The following is a 19,713-nucleotide window of genomic DNA, read 5'->3' as shown; positions in this document are numbered from 1 at the left end:
AATTTTTATATACAATTTTATTAGATTCTGATAGTTTTTCTATACTACCGAACCTTATATCTTGACAGACCAATCCTCATATTAATGGCTATATATTAGTTAACGGTTAATTGGGAGGGAGCTTATAATATAATATTGATTTCGGGTCTATTCAAAATATTTAGTTTTCTAATTCTGTATGGGATTTTCGAAAGATTCTGATATATAATTTTTGCTATTCTAAGAAAAGGAGAATATGTTATGGATTTGTCATTTTATGTGGTGCGATTTTAAATACCAAGAGAATAATATATAAACCATATTCCCGCTTTGCATGTACTATTTATATATGTACTATTGAAAATACTTTTTAAATAACAGGATATATTCAGATTTATATTATATTATTTAAATATCATAATTTTTAAAACAACGCTACACTATCTTGTGGATTAGTAAACTAAAAGAGACTCTTATGTGTTGAAACAATCAGTTGTTAATTAAGTAGCAGCAAGTTAATTAGTTAATTAATTTTAAAACCTTAAAACACAAAATTCATGTAATACGAGTACATAAATAAGTTTGTGACCTTTAGGCATTACATTAATTTAATTATTTCTATTTATTAAATGGGAATAATTCTCGCTTACATAATTATGTATGTAATTATATATAATTATAATAGTGTTAACTTTAATAAATTTAACATAATTTAATTCATACATTTCATACCTAACCATCTACTGTAATACATATATACTCACTTTAAATAAATGAAGTGGAAGTAGTGATATGAAAATTATGAAAATTATTATTATTCAGTGAGAAACCTTCACTTTTAATTATTGTAACATAAAAAGTTAAAAAAAAAATTTCATATAAAAGAACTTATATAAATTTTATAGTCTTTAATAAATATATTTCATTCATTATGGCATTGTAGTTATATGTAATTAATTCTTTTTAATTATTAAAATTCATTGGTTATCACTATTTGAAAATTTTCTTTTAAGTATATATTATAATCTTTGAAAATCTAGGAATCTTATTTATAATTTAATTATAATAATAATCTTTATATCTTATTTTTATTTTAAATATCTGGTTAACATATTTTATTGATTCTAAACTTAATTTTTAGTAAATGTTGATCTTTAATTGAGTTTTAAGTCTTGATATTTCTTTCAAAAGCTTATCTTCATATAACTAATTCATCATAAAAATGTATAGATTGGAGTAGAAATATCAATGATCTGGAGAATGTGCTAAAGTATATCAAAGACAAAGCGCTAAAATTGTTCGATTCTGTAAAAACACATACTAATACAGAATTGTACGCTTTTAAATCTAATTTAATATATATTCCATCAGGAAGTTATGTTGGTCTTCAAAGTGTATTTCTTTGGATCATATAAATGATTACAGACACCGTTGCGTAAAAGTGCTTTAGACACTAACTCGCGTTTAATCAAACAAAAAAGCTATCAGTAATCCTTCTACACGTCTTTATGATATGTCAAGTACGCTGTGTAATAAAATTTTAGAACATTTCCTAATCTTCGGTTTCCCTTAGATGATTTCAAACTGCATGATTCAAATCATTAAGTTATTTTTCCTAAATACTGATTTTATCTATCTTTAACTAAAGATTTGGACTGTCAAGCTACAAGGTGTATCGATATAGTCTTAGGTCAATAGAGATTTAGAGAAAAGCTAAGATTCTGATCACTATTCTTATCATGAATTCTTCTTCTTATAAGAAGTATGGTTTAAAATAGAGCTAGAACAGAATGATCTGTTCATCTTCCTCTATTATTGCATATAAATGAGCTTCTGTTGATTTTTCACTTCATTAAGCTGGAATATCAATTATTCTATTTAAGGAGCTGTAAATTTTATCACAACTGTAATAATATGACACCCATTTATTTATATATATGATGTCTTCATTAATCAACTAATATAGTTACCTCATATTTGTATCTGATTCTTCGCATACCATTGGTTTTTCTCAAGAAAATAACAAATTAGAAAGTGATTTCTCTTTCAAAAATTTTGAATTTTTATTATTAACTTTTGCTTTCTGAGTCTATAATTTTACCACCCATTTGCTACAACAGACCTTATTAGAGTTTGGTGAGTACTGAGTGCTATTTTTTCTGGTTTGAATGTAATTCTATTACAGAACTTGCAACTGTTTTGAAGCCATAGCAACTATACATATTATAACGAACTGCATCCATTTACAAATTCATTCGGATCACAAAGTTATAGAATTGCACCCAGTAGATATATTTCAGTAAATGTGCAGAAATTAATTAATTTTTTTGTGTATCATGGCCAATTTAAATAAATCAACTTGACTTGCAATTCACAAAAGCTAACAAATGAAAAACTGCAAAAGTGCAATGCTTAAAATGTAAATAAATATATAAATATAAATACACATGGAAAATTGTAAATAAGTGTAATAATAAATTTTGAAATAATAATTAAAATATATAAAAACAATGTACGAATAATGAGAATGTATGTAATGTAATATCAGTTGCCAAAATAGTTAAAAAATATACACTATATCTATATTTGCATACGCATATGTAAATGAATAAATGTAAACAATAAAATTCAGAAAAAAAAATTAACTTCATAAAAGTTTTTAAATTAATGAAAAAATATCTTTTTACAGTTTTTCATTAATATAATCTTTATTTTATTGCAGTGCATACAGCTTTTCGATTTTAGTCATTAAAATTAATGAAACTAAAAAAATAAATATATTGTCATCATACAGCCAACTTTTTATTATTTATTTTTGCAGTAAATATTTATGTACTTTCCACAAAAAAAAAAAAAATTCATTTATTTTATTTATCTTTTTTTGAAATATGTTGTATATGCTTTAAAGTATAAAACTAAAATACACGTCAGTGATAATTTGATGTTTGTATAATTGTCAACCAAAATCATTAATTTACAATTTTGATATTTGATTTTAAATCCTTTCATGTATATGAGTTATAATTTTTTTTTTTTGGCATATAAACATAAATAAAAAAATCACTAAAACGAGAGTGTAAATAAATTGAAGCAACTAATTAAATATTAATGCAAATCTAAAGCAAATTATTTATTGTAAATATAAGTGAAAGTTTGATTAATGATAATTGCGGTATTATTTAAAAACAACTAAAAATTAAACAGAGCATAAAAATGAATGAAAATAATATTAAATCGTAAATGTAAATAAATCAAATTTATTTAATAAATAAATTTACTAATTATCAAAATTATAATAATTAAAATTAATTACGTGTAAGCTTTATTAAATATAATTATGAATTACATTTCATTTGTTGCTTGCATATAAAATAAAACGAACATAAACATAAACATAAAAGCGTATGTATAGCCTAAAGTTATATGAACTATTATAGGTGTTATAAGAAAAGATATTAACATAAATATATTAGCAAAAACAAAAAAAAAATAACTAATTTAATAATGAAATTAAAGTTTTTTATTGAGCAATCAAAAGTATACTAAGTATAAAATTTTTATAAATAGTTTACGTTTTCAGTTTTATAAAGATCAAATAATGACTTTTAAGGCATAAGTTTTAAAAGTTAACAAATTAGTTTAAGTTGAACCGATTCAGTATTATGTGTGCTTTAACGTATATAAATCAATCCTTCTAAGTATTGCTCATAATGAATGGAAGTTTCAATGTAAATGTTCTTGAATAATTGTTTGTAAATGCTTTACTATTTAATTTAATCACAGTTCTACCAACAAAAAAAAAATCATATATTTAGAATGATACAACCTATTGTACTATAGAAAATACATAAAACCAGAACGAAGCATACGCAGAGTAAAATAGTTTAACAAAAATTCATGTAAACTTTAAGAAACTTGCATAATAAAGTTAATAAAAAATATTAAAAATAGTATTTTATTATATTTTGTATTTTATTGTTTCATTATTATTTTAGCTTAGGTTATACCGGCGATCCCCGGGGGATCCACTTACCCCTACCGGATAAGTGTTACCGTGTTACTAAGGGTTAATACTATCTAGAACCTTTGACAAAGCTTACAATGCTATTTAACGGGAGATCCTACCCTAAAGTGGTAAGGCGGGACCGCGTAAGGGCTGGACAGAAACAAAGCAGATGGAAGATATCGTCCTCATTTAGTCTTTTCGCACAAGACTTATATCTCTATGGCGCATCTCTATGAGAGAATTCGATTTTCTTCTATTGGTGTGTGGTTCAATTGCATACAGATGCCTGCATATCGTAGAGTTTTCTCATCTTTTATTAAAAAGTTCAGCACAGGAAGAACTCAATACCAATTTGAATGATATCAACGACATGCGTAGATTGTTTAGGTGTTCCGAGTGTTTTCCTGGAGCAAACCGTCTGGCTTGTTCGTCTGCTTTGCAATTGCAGAAAATATTCTTATGCTCGGAAATGCAGATTAGAGAAATATTGACCTGTGTCGACATCTCATTTAGAGATATGTAGCAGTCAAAGACTGTAAATCGGACTGACATCAAGTACTTTAAAGGAGTGCGCAAGTCAATTTTTTTTTTTATGTAAAGATTTACTATTTGGCTATTAGTAGGAAAATTTATTTGAAAATCCTTCGATACCTTTTTTGGGTATTGCAGATAAAAGTGAAAATGGCCGTGAAAAAATTGCTAACTTTTTGTGCAATTTCACTTATAAAATTTTATTGATAATTAAAATTGAAAATTTTGTACACATAATCAATAACAATATTCGAAGCTTTAAAAAAAGTCAAAAATGATTATATATATATATATAGTCTAATAAGAGTAAAAAGCTTTTTTAACGATAATAAACAATTTTATATGAACATTTTTAAAAATTTTTGGAATATAGATTATAATGTAGGTTTTTTGGACACCAAAATTCAGCTTTCTGCCTATTACAGTTTTTGAATAGTCTTGGGTCATCACTAAATGCCCATGTTTGGGCAATTCTTTTAAATTAAATTTAAAAGAAAGATCATCTCAAAAACTTTCTTTTAGGAAAATTTCATATCAATATCTCTACTGGTTCCGAAAATATCGAATTTTGACCTAATTTTTGTATTGTCACACTGTGCGACGGTGATAATGGACACAACTTGGATCCACCATTTGATTTCACAGAACAACAGCCAGCGAATCACACCCAAAGAGACAAAAGACAGTTGGCAAGATTATGGGGTCATCAACTGCCTTGAAAAATGTCAGAGCATCAATAACAATTAATACATGGCCCACCAGGTCCGCTTGAAAGAGGAATGCGCAAAATAAAAAACTCATCCTCAACCAAAACATACACCGTGTTACAAGTTGTTCGCTACCTTGACATTGACCACATTGTACAAATTCCTATTACAATCACCAGATTCGTCAGATCGCTTACTCGTGAAATTTCAAAAACACTTTAGGAAATAATATTTGGGTCCGATAAAAAAGTCATAAGTCATACTTATTCTATAAGAGGGTATTGTATTACTCTTCAAGTAGACTACGTTGTTAAATAATTAAAATCGCCAATATTTATCAATTCTTTTAATATTAATATAGACCTTCCAATGAAACTCACATACTTGTTATAACAAAATTAGTCACAACAAAATGTTCATATTTCATCATTGTACATAAAAAGTGGTTTTATTATAATATTTTTTACAAAACTAAAATAATATTATTTCAAACAATATATTTATAAATTAAAAAAATTTACAAGATTAGTAAGCATTTTCAAATGCTTCTACATGTAGAAAATAATTATATTAATTAAACTAAAATGTTTGATGTATATTTTAACCATATTAAGTTAAGAGATATTGATTACAATGCATTAATTTTGCATTTTAATTAAAAACTCAAATGTAAATTTTTGTCAGTATTATTACTCGTAATCCAGTAATACATCCTTTTGCCAACCTCATTTTCTTCTTATTTCACTCATTCCCACATATTTTCTCTATAATCATCCATAATAGAAATGTATAATGAAGATATATATATATATATGTATATATATTATATATACATATGTTTAAGTTATCCCAAATTACTTTAAGCTATTTTTTGAGAAGCTTAACAACAACAAAATTTGTATAAATAAAAAGTAGCAAATGTTCATCGTCCACTAAAATGAAAACCATTTGAATTTAGAGGATTTTAAGAGTATATATTCGGTGGAGACTTAAATTTCGAAAACTGATTTCATCAGACAAAAATAACATTTTACGGTTTTTATTAGTGTTACTGAAAAGGCTACGCGTTTTTATAATGAGATAGAAAATAATTTTAAAATTTACAAGGCACGGCAGTGGGTTTGGTTAAAGTCACTAATTAAATAAAAAAGTAAGAAAAAATCTGGAACTAAAGCACTGAAAGTTTGTACAGCCTTGGCTACTTGTGGATGAACACGCTTCTAATTTGACAGGCACGGGTTCTAAGCCTAAATTAATTAAGAAATTCGACTATTTCCTAAAACCACTGATAATGAGTACTTGGCAATACTCGAAACAGTGTTGTATGGTCAGCCAAATCTTTAAGAAATTAAATAAATTTTTGTGTTTGTCCTTTCTTTCTTCGCTATTCGAAAACCCTCTAAATACATATTTTATAAATTTTTGAGAGGTATAAAGTTATTTCCAGTAATAATTAAGTCTCACTTACGCTTATCGCAGTATATAAATTTTATTAGAGATTTTTTCATTAACTTAGAAAACCAGAAACTTAGGTCATTACTAAATAAGAAGATTAGAAATACCCAAACGCTTAATAAAGAGATTTTAGCGACCACAAGTTATAAAGTGATTCACTTCCCTCACGACCAAATCAAAATATTTACAAAATTGTTCGTTTACATTAACACAAAAGGACCTTAATTGTTTGCATCACGCAAACACACTTAAAACACTTAACGATATGTGAGGTTAGCTCCACTATTTGCTTACTTGGCAGCACTTAAGAAGGCTGAGCTTACGTACGGGCAGGTGAAAAAGGCAAACAGCAAACGGCAAAAGGCAAAAAGGTATAGCGATGAATATAATGAAAGCAGAACAGCGGGCGACATAAACACCATAAACACCAAACACAGTGCAAACAAACAAAATAAGGTAGAATATAATTTAATATTTACGAAAGTCAACACTTTAAATAAGCTGAATAATAAATAATTTTACTAAGGATATATTTTTTCATATTTCACATTGAACGCATAGGCCCCCTGAACGTGAACGCATAGGCAGGCTGACATTTGCCAACAAAGTGACACTTGGCGTATGAGTGACTTTATTAAAATCATTTTGTTAACAGAGAGGAGACTGTGAAATGCGCTCCGCAAACAAAACATGGAGGCGGCTCAGTAACAGTGAATTTCTTTGCAAATAATTACATTACGCCATTGTGATATGTTAACATCATAACATTATAACATAAATATTTACGTATGTGCTACATTGTAGGCAAGTGCTTGTGAATGTGCGTGGGGCAGAGTGTGTTCAGTTAGCTTTGTTTCAATTAAACGACCATGTTTTGCTTGTCCGCAGCAATTCAATCGCATATGCTGGAGGCCAGTACTACGTGTAACAAACGGAAGGTTTACTATTTTTAGTCTTGCCTTGTTCGAACCGAGTTTTTTTCCGATCTACGACTATGTTTTGAAAGGTAGGTATGTAGCATTCAATATTTACATTTATTGTTGTTATTGTGATGTTTTCAAAAACAATGTTCTTGTATGGGCGAGGTTAAATGAGAATTGTTCATCTCTTTAAATGGCGGTGATTTTGATGTCCACCTACCTCGTTGCGCTCGTTTCGCTATGTATAATGCAAACAAATCGACAGACGGACAGACAGACACTGTTTAACAGCGTGATGACATCGCCGTGTATAGCAAATACAATTTTGTATAGCGCGAAGAATTGTGGTGAGAGACGCGCTTATGTATAGCCTGTGGTGTTTCCGGCACTTTGACACATTTCTGTTTGATATTTCGTCATGTTGAAGACACTTTATTAAGTTATGGTAAATACGTGTTGCAGTAAATTTTGCTGGTGTCTGAAACACGGTGTAAAGTGATTTATTAGTTGTCAAGTTTTAGTCAAGAGAAAAACAAAGGATTTAAAAGAAAATAATTTTGGGTTGAAATTAAAATGTTAATTACAATGACGTCAGGAAACTTATTTGCGTTCATGAACAAAAATAGACTTATTTCTGGAAGAATAATTATTTTTTTTTTTTAACATGAGAAATATATAAAGAAAGGGTAAAAAAGGTTTGTCATATTTACAAATAGTAAGAGCTTGCCTGGAATGATTGTGGTATCCTCTTAGCGCTGTATTAGCTTTTTCTATTATTTTTTTTTTTTTTGGTAAAGAAAATATGTAATATATGGGATTTTCCAGAAAAACCAGAAAAACTGCTTGTCTTTTACGGTAAACCATTGTTCTAGCCATTTTCCAACTTCGTCTAGAAATTGCTGAAGTGACACTCTGCAAGCGCATGGCCCATTGACGCAAAGAGGTAATTGAAGGATGTCCTATACAAATGATTTGAAGGTGCATTTCACTGGTTTTGCGGTATGAAATGACACATTGTTATGTAGCAAAATCGTTTTGCCATGTCTTCTGGGCCCAGACTCCAGATTCCAGGTTATAAAGATCGCTAGCATCATTTTTTAGCTAAATCAGAAAAAAGTTATGAATACACATAGTATTATGCTCTTAAACAAAACTCTTTCGAGCCAATTATGGTAGAATAATCACTAACGCTTTTTGCAAAACTACGTTGGAAGACGCATCTAAAAAAGAAATGCTAGGAATCTTACTTAAGGCTGAATAAAATATATTTTCTCATCGGCAGGCAATGTTAATATAAAACAAACTCTTCTTCTGTTATATAAGGAAATCCAAAAAATGCTGTGCTAAAAATCACATCAAATTTTTAAAAGAATGTGATCAACCAAATAGCGTATTCATTTGCCATAATCCGAAAAATCCATGAACATTTTTCATCAAATATGATCAACTAAGCAGCGTACTCATCTTACATGATCTGAATAATCTATGAAATTATTTTATATTTGATGTGGCCAATCCGTATTCAGGCCGATCCGTATACAGGAGCATAAATTTGGGATGCCCGGTGATATTGTCGATGCATTTAGGATGTGTTATTGTTGGTTTTTTGTGGTAGTTCGAGCTTTTAGTCCATGTCATTGCAGTGCTTAAGTTAAACAGTAATTTAGCACTTTCAAAACCAAATCTTGCCACTTACAGTAAAAGCTTCGTATTATATCAGAAATTACGACTTCCATTGCTATCTTAATATTTCTTTCTCTGTCAATATTACTAAAAATTTAGTTAAATGACATAAACAATGATTTTCACATCAGTTCCTTCTTTAACAACTGCTTTACTCACGGGTAATGCTCAACGGCGATTAATCAAGTAAACAATTCATATTATGAGAAACTATTAAGAATCGTTAAAAGAAGAAAAGCATTGCAGCATACTATTTAAAGATTATGAGGAATTTGCGAGAATGGAAGATGAGTAGAACTTGATGCCTAATAATAATGCCTAAACTCTGTGGAAAAATCGATCGCATCACACTTATCTGACAAGACCCCGATATTTGATGCAATTATAACAGTTTTGATATAGGTCCTCGTTTGTCATATGTATCACAAGAGTGTCGATTTTGTTTTGGAGTTTATCGGACTTATGTAGAGAAGCGGCGATCCGTATGTGTGAGCATGAATTAGGGATACCCTATGACTGTGTTCGATGTGCCATTTTTTTGTATCCCAAGCTTGGGTAAGAAGTAAGGTTTCACTACATGGTTCATCGATTGCGCATGTATATGATAGTGCAGGATCCATACTAAAAATACTAACATTAAGTTTAGATTGTGTGCTATTCCATTGAAACTAAAATAGAGTATTTAAAACAGTGAATCACATTTAAATAACATTTTTAAAGAAATGTCTTTTCGTGAATATAAGTTGTAATTTAACGTCAAATTTTTCAGACGAAAGTGACTATTATTTTTAATAGCCAACTTGTTATATTTCATAAAGAGCTTTTTTCGAACAGTAGTGAAATCAGAGCTGTGCAATAATGATTACATTTTTAATTAGATTACACTCAATTATAAATTACTGAGTAATTTAATTGATAATTGAATTTCCAAATTATATGTGTAATTTAATTGAAAACTTCAATTACGAATTACAGTATAATCGTAATTTGTAATTTAATTTCTAAATTACAGGCACAATTGAAATTGAAAATTCAAATTTCAAATTACGTGTAATTTGCTAAAGTAATCTAGAGAAGAAGAAGCATTGAAACTTCTGAAAGATGATAAACGAATCGAAACTATTGTTGAATTTTGGGTTGTAAGTGGCCCGCATTTTGTTTGCGCCTTCATTCATAGTCTTTTGTTGGGTTGCTTGTTTTTGTTTTTTACATTTGGTGTGTAGAAGTGTTCCATTAGAACTTCAAAGCAGATCAAGAGGCAGAAAAATTTTTTCTTTTATACGCAAATCGAAATCTGAATATGTTGCATTGTTGCTTTTTTTTCATGAAGTTGTGAATTTAATATTGCTGTTTTTTTTTGTATATCTGTCTTGTGCAGTGATCGAAAATATGTATTTAGAAATGTGTATACTTGTTTCGTTTGTTAGGTTGCGTGTGTACTTTTCTATGCTTTTGCTCTATGATATTTGTTTGTTTTGCTTGTATGTTTTTTTTGTTTTGGATTGTAGTTTTTTTTTATGAAATTTAAGAAGGTGTCTATTTCGCATGTTTTTATTATTTCTTTTATTTTAAGCGCTGATATGCATGTGTGTCAGAATGTGTATACATTTTGTTGTTTTTTTTGTTTAATTGATTGAACATTTGACTATGAGTTGCGCGTAAATTTTTTAAAGCAAATTTGAAAAGATCGTTGTTTTTGTGCATCAAATAAATGTATGCAAATTTGTAAGCAGTATATGTTTGTATATTTGTAACAAGTAAATTCAAACTAAATTGAAATTGAAATTTTTAAAGTATATTTGGTATTGTTATCACATTGCTACAAAATATTGAAATATATAATTTTAAAAATTTTATATATACATGCATATTATCACTAGACGATATTAATAAAAATTAGTTATTAAAATTATTGTTTATATTCAGAAATATAAAAATACACATATACGTATATAACAGGGAAAAATTAAACATTGTACGCAATTAACCATTTAATAAATATTCAATAAAAAATTATTGCACATACAAAACCAAATATACATCCAGCATAAGACTTTGTCCAAAAATTTTATTCTTAAACTACATATTTTTACTCATTTTTGTTATTATAATTTCTAAATCGTATTTAGCAATAAAAATAATTCTTAAAACATAAATGTAGGCATAATCTCATTACAGATAAAATTATATTATTTGCATACACATTGTACACACACACATATACTGCTTACAAATTTGCATATATTTATTTGATGCACAAAAACAACGATCTTTTCAAATTTGCTTTAAAAAATTTACGCGCAACTCATAGTCAAATATTCAATCAATTAAACAAAAAAAACAACAAAATGTATACACATTCTGACACACATGCATATCAGCGCTTAAAACAAAAGAAATAATAAAAACATGCGAAATAGACACCTTCCTAAATTTCATAAAAAAACTACAATCCAAAACAAAAAAAACATACAAGCAAAACAAACAAATATCATAGAGCAAAAGCATAGAAAAGTACACACGCAACCTAACAAATGAAACAAGTATACACATTTCTAAATACATATTTTCGATCACTGCACAAGACAGAAATACAAAAAAAACAGCAATATTAAATTCACAACTTCATGAAAAAAAAGCAACAATGCACATATTCAAATTTCGATTTGCGTACAAAAAAAAAAATTTTTCTGCCTCTTGATCTGCTTTGAAGTTCTAATGGATCACTTCTACACACCAAATGTAAAAAGCAAAAACAAGCAACCCAACAAGAGACTATGAATGAAGGCGCAAACAAAATGCGGGCCACTTACAACCCAAAATTCAACCATAGTTTCGATTCGTTTATCATCTCTCAGAAGTTTCAATGCTTCTTCTTCTCTAGATTATTTTTGCAAATTACACGTACGTAATTTGAAATTTGAATTTTCAATTTCAATTGTGGCTGTAATTTAGAAATTAAATTACAAATTACGATTATACTGTAATTCGTAATTGAAGTTTTCAATTAAATTACACATATAATTTGGAAATTCAATTCTCAATTATAATTATTCTGTAATTGTAATTTAATTTGTAATTTAATTGATTTTGCACAGCTCTGGACCTTAGCTACAGCGTTAAAAATTAACTTTAGTAAAGGGATTTTTAAGAGTTTTCATTTACAACTATATTGATTGATCTACGCAACTGCCGATAATGAAGAGCTTAAATTAGTATGATGCATCAAAGAAAAATATTAATGTAATATAATGCAATGCAAATATTAATAATGCAAGCTTAAAACAGTTATACATTTTGTGCGAAGTACCATAGTTCCATGTCAACTTGAAGCCATTGCCGGAACTGCCTTCCACACTGCGAAATTTAATCCATATGTTTTCAAGTACTACAATCGGAGCTGTCGGCATATTTTTTCCACATAAAGTTGCTAATATTTTACCACGAATTGTAGTTCGAAGCTCCAAAAAGTCATTATTGCAACGATCTGACTCTGCCATATCCAAGTTTACGAAATTGATTTCAATAAAGTTACCCTTCGAAGCTCGTATATCCCAAACACATTCTACATTTGATGGATAAGTACTAGGATAATAAGGCGACGCTAAAGTGCCACGCAGAGACGTTATAACACCACCACATGACGTCTGTATGGTGGAGTATGAAGCACGGAAGTTTATAAACTGAGCTTGAATAGTCAAATTACTTGATGCGATAACATGTGATGTGTGCTCCTCACAAAAATTGTGTAATAATGTTTTAGAATCGTCATATATCTTCATTTGAAAAGAAAATTAATATTTATCATTTTAAATTAATTTTTTTTAATTTACCTTTAAACTGTGTAAAGGCTTACCATCACATTCTATATGCAAAATATTTAAATTTATTTGTGAACCTATAAAAAAAGATTAATATAATATTAGTATAATATATTATCAGAATACTTTACCTTCTGTTGCTACAATAACCCATTTGCAATATTTCGAAGAAATGGAGCTAAGAACACCACTGGTATCGGTTAACGTGACATGGCATTCCTATGAGTAATTGTAAAAAAATTCTATTAATAAATGCATACATAAATAAACACATTCTTACAAACATCAACATTTGCAAAATAATTACAGAAGCGATTTTACTTCAAATTTACCTCGTAATATGAAAAGGCAAACATTGCAGTACTATTAACATCGGTCTTTACGGTAATACTTATTTGATTTCCTACACTAAACCAAAGATTGTAAAGATCCATTGAAGATACATATTCACTATCACCACAAATTGGTTTTTTTGGTGTCCAAACTCCATTTAATTCTTCACTAATTGTTATGGAAGCACTGGTGCAATTTAATGAGCTCGTCACATTATATCCATTCAATCCATAGAGTATATTTTTACCGTCATCCACTGTTATATACCAAACACATTCGATATTTTTCAGTTGGTCATGAGGGTAGTTGGGTGATGAGATAGTGTTACTGCCTCCATGATAAGTTCCACCACAATCAGCTTTTTTAGTGAAGTATGAAGCTTTAAGAAACTTTTGCTCCCGTCTCTCACTTGTATGAAAATGTATAAATAAACGATTCGCAAATGAAGTAAAAATTAAAGGTTTAATACTTCTTTCGCACTGCTTGTTGAATTCTAAAGCATTGTATGATTCTGATATTATCACATAATCTGAATCACAATGTTTCGATGAACCAAATTGAACTGAGTTGATATTAAGTACAATTTGTCTATCTGATGGGACCTCTATATACCATCTGCAATCGATATCTACACTATATGGAGCATTGGGGGTATCAATGCGCCCGTTATTATCCGTTAAATGACCACCACATCCAACAACTTTGAACTCTGCATGAAATCCTTTTTTACTAAAGGAGCCATCGCTGAAAAATTTTAATATGAGATGGCTGCCACTGTTTGTAATTGTACTTGTGGGTATGGAACATAAATGTTGAGTGGAAAGTACTTCATCATTACGCATATCTACAACTTCTATGTAATCATATGCACAGTCCAATTTCGAACCTTCTACATCCAAATGAGAAAAAAGAAGAGACATTTTACGACCTCCGCGTAACTCCCAAGCACATTTCAAGTCATATGGATAATTTTCTGGAAAATTAGGAGATTCGATGATGCCCTGCAAACTATTAATGATTACGTTGCAATTCGTTACATAATTCAGTACAAATTTAAGTCCATCTCCATCAGCACTATAACGTACATGTACTTTGTTTGATGTTGACTGCAATGTTAACACATCTCCGAAATTTGTGCAGTTTAGCTTGAGTGTGGGACTATTTGTTAAGGGACCATCATAAATTGTTAAACTATTTTGCCTACATAAGGCACTTGGATTATTAGAAGTGAGATTAAGATTTATAACGGAACCGGGTGAAACGGTTATACTCCAACTACACACCACTTCACCAGATATTTCCGCATTATGTGGCGAATGTATGGAACCTGAGAATGAATCTAGTTTGCCTCCGCAACCAGTACTTGTTTGCTGCCAAACAATATTGAACCCTTTATCAGAAATATACCAATCCGATACAAAGCGTATATATAACACATTTGTAAAAGATGGTATTCGGTCTGGTATTTTCACTCCACAATATTGACCAATTAGTGGAGAATTACTAAACATGCCATTCCTAGAAAAAATCGAAAAAAATAAATATATAATTTTTCTTTAATTAAGTTCTTTAATATTTAACAGTAATTAAATTTAACAGATAATTAAATTTTGAACAAAAAAATTTTTTTCCAGCTAAAGTACCCAGTCTGCAACCTGATCTGTTTCTGTATTTCGCAGAAAAATGGATTTAAATCGTTTAGGTAAATATGTAGAACATTACGTTACTGCCACCCGGCGCCTAAACTTAATGCCAATCACACAAATGTTGGTACTCGTCTAATGTGTCAGACTAAGGTATAATCCATGTTTGGAGTGATTTCTATATTATAGACAGCCTGACTAACATATGTGTTACAAAGATTTCTTTTTAAATATCTTTGTTGATTTTATGCAGAAGCCTCACCTTTAAAGAGATACTATATATATTACACTAGTCTCTTTATCGTCAAAATAAAATAGTGGAAAGCATATTTTACCTGCTCTCTATTTTGACAAAGCTTCATGCATGATAAGATCTGTCACAGGAGGCGCTCCTGATATACAAAAAAGTATCGTTTATAACTTAGTGGGATACTAATGCAACTAATTTAAAAAATTTTGTTACTTGCTTATTTTGCTTATCACAGATGGAGTTAAAGTCACAAATTTTTAATAATAATTTCTAATATTTTTTTCAAAGGTCATATAATACCCAGGTTAGAGGTGTGTTATTATTGTGACCTGTTACTCCAAGCGATGAAGAACACAAAAACACTAATGACATATTAAGAATATATATAAAGAATGACATATATAAAGAATGGGTGTTAAAGTACAGAAATGATCGAGAAGAAAAATTTAAGAAATTCAATATCAAGATAATTATGATAATTTTGTACGTAGTGCGTATTTTAAAAGACAACCTTGCGAGATGTAGAGCTGCAGTTTAGAGCATATAAGAAAGACGAACTAAAATATTACAATCCTATACCATCGTCTTTTGTCCTATAAGAGCTTTCGATTATCTCGAACAGTAAACAACCTGATTATAATAAAAGTTAGGTCTCGAAAATGATATAGTGTTTATGCTTCACGTTTAGAGTAAAAGAAACTGGAAAATTAAAATTCTATGAGATTACTATTATCTCTCTGTATTTTCGGATAACATATATACTTTTCACAAATGAATTTACCAACACGTGTACTTGTCAACAGATGGCACACTATAATCATATTTTTGGGCATAATATAGCCACAAAATGTCCAAATGTTAAGTCAAAATGTGACAAACAGAAACATGAAAGGTTTAAACTAATTAATATGTTTTGACTTCTGTTCTTAAACAATGTATATCACTCAAAAACAATGCCTGACAAAAAAATTACCAAATAATGGATTCACGAATTGCTATCTTCAAGTTGCATCAGTGAATATATCACTAATGTACGTTATACATTAGCGTACATTAGTGATATATTTTGAAAATTTATATTTACTTTTGAAAGTATCTTATACGAATTGTCTGAAAGTAATTAACATTTTTAATAGCAAAGTTTTGTTTAAATTTTAAGTAATAATTATTTCACCTTATCTCTAAGAAATCATCATCGCATACAGTCGAAACTTGCTCCAAACCGAATTCCTTAGGCACAAGTTCTATTGTGTGACCGAGTGGCGCCATTATAATCCATACACAATCCAAGTCATTACCGTAAGGCATTGGCCAACCAGGTGACGTAAGTACACCGAACCTTGTACTGAAATTTCCACCACAGTCTAAAATAATGTGAAAAATCAGTGAGATTTAATTAAAAGGTCTTATTTTTATTACATCCAACTTACTTTCCGCACTATCCACTAAAGTATAATTGAAAGATATATACGCCGGAAAGTAGTCAGAAGAATTAGTTAAGCCATTAACAGACTTTATTGTCAATACACTCGTGTGAAACACTTCATTCAAATAAATATTTTGAGAGTAACTGTGGATTAATCGTTATGAAAAAACATGATTTTATAGAAACATAGATTACAAATCATAGTTCCTACCTAGCCAGAAGCTTTTCGTCTTTGGTATCAGGTAGTTTTGAATGCAAGGAAAGACTGAAGTTATTGGCATTTTGTGGTGGTGTGTAGGTTAGAGTCAAAGATATGTGTTTATTTTCTGGTGCTTCAATAATCCATTCACAATAAGAGACGTCACTGAGCTTCTCGTTGCTTTCGTAACTGTTACGTGATTCCGTGAAAATTCCACCACAACGCACAGTTTCAAAAGAATATTCTATTTTTAATCCTCTCGCCCTACGACTATTTTCTGCCGTTTTGAAAATAATACGCAAGTGATTTTGGCTGGATACCAATGGTTCTGGAGTAGCATTCTTATAAAATCGACGTTTACTTATCTTAGATAGATAAACCTTAAAATGCAAATAAAAATAAACATTCAAAATGTTTTCCTTAAGACTTAAATACGTGTTGGTGAAGTTTCCAACTATTGTTTACATTTTTTACAAACCTCAACAAAATTAAGATTTTCATCAACATCACTGTCGTTAAGTTGCTTCAATTTCACATTGTGGCCATCTTCATCCAGAAGCGTTGGCACACTTTCAGATATTTGAAAATCTGCAAACTTAATATGGATCACACTCCCCAATGGACCATAAATGTCATATGTACAAGTCATATGATCAAAATAGGGGTTAGGATAATTGGGTGTCATAAAAATTCCATCATCAGGACCGAAAAATTTGTCCTCACAAACTTAAAAAAGACATTTGTACTCATAAGTTCTATTTACGCTATATATAACGCACTTACTCCGACTATATCTTGCTTCAAAAGACAATGTGTCAATTTTTAAGCCTACAACCGCGTACTCATACCGTATAAGCAAGTAATTTCCCTCCGATATAATCGGACTCACTGACTTGAAATCACCACATATTCGTTTCTCCAATGGATATTCGTCAGTTTTTCCATTAAAAATCTAAGAATTTATACATGTCTAATGTAACTGCTAATATATGTATTATATATATTATTGACTTACTTCAACTTTTTGCAAATCACAATCATCGCTATCCAATAAATTATAATTTAAAATTTCTAGTTTTATTTTAGTACCTGGGGGCTGCTGTATTAGATAAAGACAAATTTCTGCATTTATGTGGCCGCCGATGGTAGCTCTTGGCTCAGTGAAAATTCCACCACAGTTCGGTGAACTTGGTATCACCTCATAATGTAATTGAAATGAACTGTCTTCTCGAAAAGCATCTGTGTGGAAATGTATGCTAATTATATTTGAAGATGTATAGAAAGGAGCAGGTTTTTCAGACTCGCAGAAAGTTTTCACGAGGCGATCTGAGTCGTAAATCTTTAGCGTATCTTGTGTACAATTAGAATCACCACCAAGATTAATTTCATAAAAGCGCAATACAAATCGATAACCAAAATTCGCTTCCAACTCCCATTCACATTCACGGTTAATAGGTGTTTTTCCGGGATAGCCTGGAGACTTTATTACATCGCTGTTACCCATACCCAATTCAAATTGACCACCACATGTGTGAGGCTGTGATACCCACGAAAATTTAAAGCCAGTTGAAGTAGTTTCATTATCCGTACGAAACCAAAAAAATACTTCTTGATGAGAAGTTATAATGGTACCGCCGCGAGGCAAATCGCTTCCACAGAAGCGTCCCACAAGCTGCGCACTGAGTGAACGACCATCGTGTATTTGCAGAAAATCTTTGCTGCAGTCAAGCGACGTTTGCAAATCAAATTTACTGAAAGTTATATTGAGAATTTTATTAGTTGTGGTACGTATGATCCATGCGCAACGTTCTCTATTTTCGTAGTTACCACCCTCTGGTGGATAGATCACTTCTCCTGTTTCTTGTCTCAAAACGGAACCGCAAATTTCACGTTGTATTTCACAGTTTTTTCCTGTAGTGCCACGTTGACATGCACAACGATACTTATTTTTCGGAGCCAACTTACAACTACCACCATTTGAACATGGATTTGGATGGCATGCGTCATTTTTTTCACATGTAGCACCCATATAACCTTCAGGACATATACAACGCGTGCCCTCACCATTCACTTCACATGTACCGTTATTCTACAAAATATAAACAAATTCAACATTGTGACTTATAACAGATCTGTGGAATATACTTGCCTTACATTCATGATTCTCACATGGATGTGTGGCTATTTCCGATTTACAACCATTTTCCCCAAAACCGTGACCAGACAAACCGACTGGACAAGTGCAAACCACTGTATCCGATATATACTCACATTTTGCTTTAGGATGACAAATATTTTCTGAACTGCAATCATTGGAAGGAGCCGGTATACAAATATGACCATCACCCAACCAACCTTCTGGACAATTGCCACAGTGATATGATCCCTAATAGTAAAGACATGAAATTCATCGTCAATTCAAAAAAATGAAATTGATTTCTCTATTTATTTTATAGTACCTCAGTATTTATACAGTTTACTTTCGGTATTAAACTGCAACCACCGTTATCGATAGCGCACTCATCCACGTCAAGACAAGTAATGCCATTTCCAGTGTATCCATTTGGACATGGACCACATTTAAAACTACCTGGCATATTAATACACTCACTATGGCAAGGATTAGTGTGAAGCTCACATTCGTTAATATCGATTACACATGCTGGAGAAGAATTTGTATATGTCCAGCCAACATCGCAAATGCAAGTGTAGTTATGTATATTATTGGCGCTCACACATGTGCCATGGCCGCAGAGTTCG

The 19,713-nt window shown here is 30.3% G+C and overlaps 1 protein-coding gene across 1 annotated transcript; it reads right to left on the bottom strand.

Moving 5' to 3' along the window:
* Positions 1-8,615: 8,615 nt before the first annotated feature.
* On the bottom strand, positions 8,616-19,691 carry LOC119667434 (cubilin homolog). Its single transcript, XM_038076743.1, has 15 exons — positions 19,413-19,691; positions 19,103-19,339; positions 17,969-19,042; positions 17,737-17,905; positions 17,432-17,679; positions 16,966-17,333; positions 16,759-16,898; positions 16,503-16,692; positions 13,435-14,953; positions 13,234-13,321; positions 13,115-13,146; positions 12,576-13,057; positions 12,095-12,161; positions 9,791-9,949; positions 8,616-8,699 (listed from the first exon to the last, which is right to left on the bottom strand). The coding sequence occupies exons 1-15, from the start codon at positions 19,548-19,550 to the stop codon at positions 8,616-8,618; spliced, it is 4,995 nt and encodes a 1,664-aa protein (XP_037932671.1). The 5' UTR covers positions 19,551-19,691.
* Positions 19,692-19,713: the final 22 nt, after the last annotated feature.

The sequence above is a fragment of the Teleopsis dalmanni genome, chromosome 1 (assembly GCF_002237135.1).
Source record: "Teleopsis dalmanni isolate 2A chromosome 1, ASM223713v2, whole genome shotgun sequence".
Taxonomy (NCBI): domain Eukaryota; kingdom Metazoa; phylum Arthropoda; class Insecta; order Diptera; family Diopsidae; genus Teleopsis; species Teleopsis dalmanni.
The sequence above is the reverse complement of the archived record's forward strand: the minus strand, read 5'-3'. Positions and strand labels throughout refer to the sequence as shown.

Coding starts and splice junctions, on each gene's coding strand:
- LOC119667434 (XM_038076743.1), bottom strand. CDS start 19,550: ATGCCAGGTAGTTTTAAATGTGGTCCATGTCCAAATGGATACACTGGA. Junction 13,322..13,434: donor TTGCCTTTTCATATTACGAG/GTAAATTTGAAG, acceptor AATTACTCATAG/GAATGCCATGTCACGTTAAC. Junction 13,058..13,114: donor AGCCTTTACACAGTTTAAAG/GTAAATTAAAAA, acceptor TTTCAAATGAAG/ATATATGACGATTCTAAAAC.